At 55.1% G+C, this 4,253-nt stretch overlaps 1 protein-coding gene across 1 annotated transcript; it reads right to left on the reverse strand.

Moving 5' to 3' along the window:
• Nucleotides 1–291: 291 nt before the first annotated feature.
• Nucleotides 292–2,259, reverse strand: HOXD4 (homeobox D4). The gene is made up of 2 exons (XM_011991853.1): nucleotides 1,447–2,259; nucleotides 292–904 (listed from the first exon to the last, which is right to left on the reverse strand). Exons 1-2 carry the CDS (start codon nucleotides 1,877–1,879, stop codon nucleotides 570–572), a joined length of 768 nt encoding a protein of 255 aa, XP_011847243.1. The 5' UTR covers nucleotides 1,880–2,259; the 3' UTR covers nucleotides 292–569.
• Between the last annotated feature and the right edge of the window lie 1,994 nt (nucleotides 2,260–4,253).

The following is a 4,253-nucleotide window of genomic DNA, read 5'->3' on the forward strand; positions in this document are numbered from 1 at the left end:
TACTTCCTTCTTAGACCTTTTTCTTTGGACATGGGGCCACTGGGAACAAAATATATATATTTTTAATCACACGAAATTCCATAGACAACCCAGAAAGTTCAGAAATCCTGACCCAGCTCTCTGGCTTATACCGAAAGCACCTAGCACAGGGGTGGCCAACCTTCTGCCTCAACTCCCCCACATTATTAGGCCACAAAGCTCCCTGGAGGGGTGGAGTGGGGGAGAATGTCCAAATTCACACTGGGATACAGCATCCATCCTTCATTTGCAAATTCAAAATCCAAGAGCGGTGATTTTCATGAGTTTAATGACTCGCCAATATTTTATGTTCTCAGTAGCTTCTGCCATATAATATACTTAGAGACAGAATCCCGCCCCCCCCCCCAATCCGGCTCTAGGGAGGGGGCTGCCCTCGGGAAGGATGCTAACCTAGTCCGAGGGCTGCCTGCTTGTCCCAGGTCCACCCCACAGTACCTTAGAGCCCAGCGAGGTGACAGCAGGCCCGGCCTGCCCCCGCAGCTTCGGCTCAGCCTGGTGCGCAGGGAGAGATGGGCCCAGGGTCCCCACTTCTATAAGGTCGTCAGGTCCGTGTGGTGGTCTTTGGCCATCGGCTGTAAATGCTGGCCGGGGGTGACTGAGGAGGAGCAAGATGAGGAGGAAGATGAGGACGATGACCTGCCTTTGGTGTTGGGCAGCTTATGATCTTTTTTCCACTTCATCCTCCGGTTCTGGAACCAGATCTTGATCTGGCGCTCCGACAGACACAGGGTATGAGCGATTTCAATCCGACGGCGCCTTGTCAGATACCTGTTAAAATGAAATTCTTTTTCCAGTTCTAGGACTTGCTGCCGGGTGTAGGCCGTCCGGGACCGCTTGGGTTCCCCACCGGTGTAGTTGGGGTTCACTGCGAGACAAAACAGACAGGACAGGCAGGTCAGAACCTGGCCACTAGTTAGGCCCCTCGCCTCCGCCGCTCACTTCCTGGCGCGCCCCGAGGCCCGCGGCCCTCCCCGCGCTCCCAAGCTCGCTTGCTTCCTCCCTCCCGCCCTCTCCCCGGCGCACACGCTCACTCCCACCCACCTCCTCAAACACACCCACATACCCCAGGCTTGCGGGATCCCCAGATGTGCTCCTTCTTCCGGGCCCACCACCAGGTCCGGAACCCTCAAGCATTTTGGAAATCCCCCGCTCCTCCACAGCCTTCCCCCTGCTCTGAAAATGGAGTCCTCCCCCACCCCACCCCCATCCCCACCCCCTTTTGCGCCCACAGCCGAGCAGCCAGCCACATGGTCCTGACCTGCTCCCTCAGCTATAAAAATTTATGGGGAGAGTAATTGTGGCGCCCACGGAAGCTACACACGCCCCCACCTACACGCAACCCCTTCCAGGGGACCCAGGCCAACGGGCTGGGATGTAGATAGAGAGGTTCCTGGATCCGAGCCTTACCCGAATTCACGTGCACCTTCTTCATCCAGGGGTAGACCACAGCCGGCTGCTTGAGTGCTGTCCCGGGGGGCGGCTGCTTGGGGTCGGACTGACTGCAGGCCCGGGCGCCAGGCAGGGGCGCCGGCGGAGGGGCCGGGGGCGCTGGGCAAGGCTCTCCCGGGGCGGTGTAGTGACCGCCGGGGCCGTTTGGCTCTTGTCCGTGACTCCGCGCAGGCAGCGCCGAGCCGGGCCCGGGGCCGCCGCCTCCGAAAGGCTGCTCACTGAAGTCGGGCCGTGGGTAGAGCCCCGGGGGCTGGAAGTCTGCGCCCTGTGCACCGCCGCCGTAGTAGTCAGCGCCCTGGTCGCCTAGGTAGCCGCCCTGCAAATACTCCTCGCACGGAGGGAACTTGGGGTCCACATACTTGGAGTTCACCATATACGAACTCATGACCATTAATTTCAGAAGGTAGAAAATACTAATTTTTCTCGTGTTGTCTTTTTTTCTCCTTCCATAGGGCCCTCCTACTTGCTGTCAACTGAATAAAGTTGGGCAGCCATGTGACCAGGCCAGCCAATGGCGAGGGAGCAAGTTTATCACCGGGTTGGTGAGCATCTCATAATTTTCACAAATTTAACTAAATAACATACGTATAATCAAGTAGCTAGCTGTAGCACATTTGAGAGCCCTGCCAGATATTAATGTAGTTCCAGTCCCCAGCACCCCATTCCCCTCAGGTAATCCCAGCTTTGTCTGCCACTGCTTTTGCCAACCTTCCGTACCCCTTCCACTCACCCCCAGCTGAATGCAACCCCCCCACCACCCACACCAAGTAGGCACAGCTCAAGGAAGAATGAATCCTCCTATTGGGGTACAGAGCAATAAAAGGTGGGTGGGCAAAGTCGCCTTTGAGTTGGGCAGAGTGCCCCAGGCAGGGAAGGTTCCTGCCTGCCTGCCCTGCCTGCAGCCGGCGGGAGCCAGGACTCTGCCATACAAAGGCCGCCGTCCTGGCTTTGTTTTCATCAGGGTCACCCAAAAGTTACCAGAATCTGGCCAGCTTGAATCAAATTAGGCAATGAGTAACCGCCATCCTTTCTACCAGTGCCCAGGCCCAGGGGTTCCCAGCCAAAGCTGGGCCCTGCCAAAATAGCAGGGGGCCCTCGCTGCCCTTGCCCATGTAGCTGGGGGTGGGCTGGGATGGCGGCAAGGGCACCCCCACCTTGTCAAATTGCATCCTAGAGCTCCCCACTGGGCTTCTTCGAAGCTTGCTTTCTTCCCACAGGAGGGCCCCAAATACAAGCAAGCCCCTATTTGGGTACCTTTGCACCTCATGTTCCTGGAGGGCAGAGCTGGGACTGGGCAAGCTGGCCTTGCACCTCACTCCCTAGTACCCCAAAACCTAGCCCTCTGGCCCTGCATCCATGCAACCAATTAGGCTTGCTTTTCTCTTTTCTTTTCTTTTGTTTTCCTTTCTTTTCTTTCTCTTTCTCTTTCAGTCTTTTCAGCACCCAGAGGATCCTCTGTTTAAAGGTGAGGAGCTTCCGGAGAGGAAAAGGCTGCTCTATGTCACTAGGCGCAGCTGATCCTCCTGGAGTCCAAGGTAATAAAACAGAGGAGGCTGACCAGCGCCGGCTGCTTCTAGTCTCCACTTCGCACTTCGGTCTCTGGCTATTCCGAAGAAACATGAAGTTTTTGCATCGACCATATATTCCCCTAGAATCGAATCTGTGACTATATGGATACCACACAAATTCGGTTCTACAGGGTATATATAGACAACGTTACAACCTCTGGTCCCACCCAGAGTGAGGTACCTAGGCTGCTGCCGGCCCTAGCCTCTGCCTCTGAGCCACCACCGTTGGACGCAGCCACCCGCACTTTCTGAAACAGTTCAGGTAGCCTGATGGGCTTGGCGACAATTTGAAGCAATGAGTTTCCTCATTCTTCGGCCAGGGTCAGGGTTACCAAGAACGGGATCAACCAGAATATTCTTCTTAAGAAAGAAAAAAAGAAAGAAAGAAAGAAAAATAATCCATCCCAAGGATAGCAGCTTTATTAACCCCCTTCCCCAGGATCCAAATACCGCCCCCCTCCTTATCAAGTGGTATTTTCCAGAAAAGAACAAATGTCCTTGGCGGCAGAAGAAAAAGAATCGAGAGGCGAATGTCCTCTGTCCACTCCTTTTCCTACTGCCTGACCAAGCCAGGTTGTCTGCCAAAGCTACTTCTCCAAGAAGTCGCACATTTACCTTCATGGGTCCTGATCCGGGCTGGCCTCTCCGTTCCGATGCTGGCTGCTGCTGCAGACCCCGAGGCAGGCGCTGCTCACAGGCACCGAGCCGCCTTGGGCTGAGGCCGGCGCGCTAATGGTGAAGGGCAGGGCGAGGGGTCATTCGAAATCATTTACAAACATACCACAAACTTTCATTATTTTTGCTTTGCCGACAGCAGCACACAAGAGTACAAAAGTTCACAAATTTCACCCGCCCCAGCGCCTCGGCCCTGTGCAGTGCTTGCTCCTCAGTTCAGGGCATGGAGAGCGCAGACTCACTCAGAGCCTGGATGGATTTCAGGGGAACAGGGATGCCCTGGCTCGAATGGGGCTTTTGGTTGCCTAACTGTAGGCTGAAGGTGTTAGTTTTTTGTTTTTTGTTTTTTACTGTCTTGATTGCCCTTCCTACCTCCAACATAATTCAAAAATTAGTTTCAAGCCTGGGCCTGGGCCTGGTGGGGTGGGGCAGGGATACTTCCCCTTCAAGCCTGGCACTACATCCCCCCATCCTTTGCTTCCACCACTTTACCTATTTCGTAGGGATTTTTGGGGTGCCAGT

This window comes from Mandrillus leucophaeus, unplaced genomic scaffold (genome assembly GCF_000951045.1).
Source record: "Mandrillus leucophaeus isolate KB7577 unplaced genomic scaffold, Mleu.le_1.0 Scaffold40, whole genome shotgun sequence".
In the NCBI taxonomy this organism is placed as follows: Eukaryota; Metazoa; Chordata; class Mammalia; order Primates; family Cercopithecidae; genus Mandrillus; species Mandrillus leucophaeus.

Bases quoted from the DNA above. Each gene is read 5' to 3' on its own strand.
- HOXD4 (XM_011991853.1), bottom strand. From the start codon at position 1,879: ATGGTCATGAGTTCGTATATGGTGAACTCCAAGTATGTGGACCCCAAG. The intron at 905-1,446 runs GTAAGGCTCGGA...TTTGTCTCGCAG, and splicing joins GAAGGTGCACGTGAATTCGG to TGAACCCCAACTACACCGGT.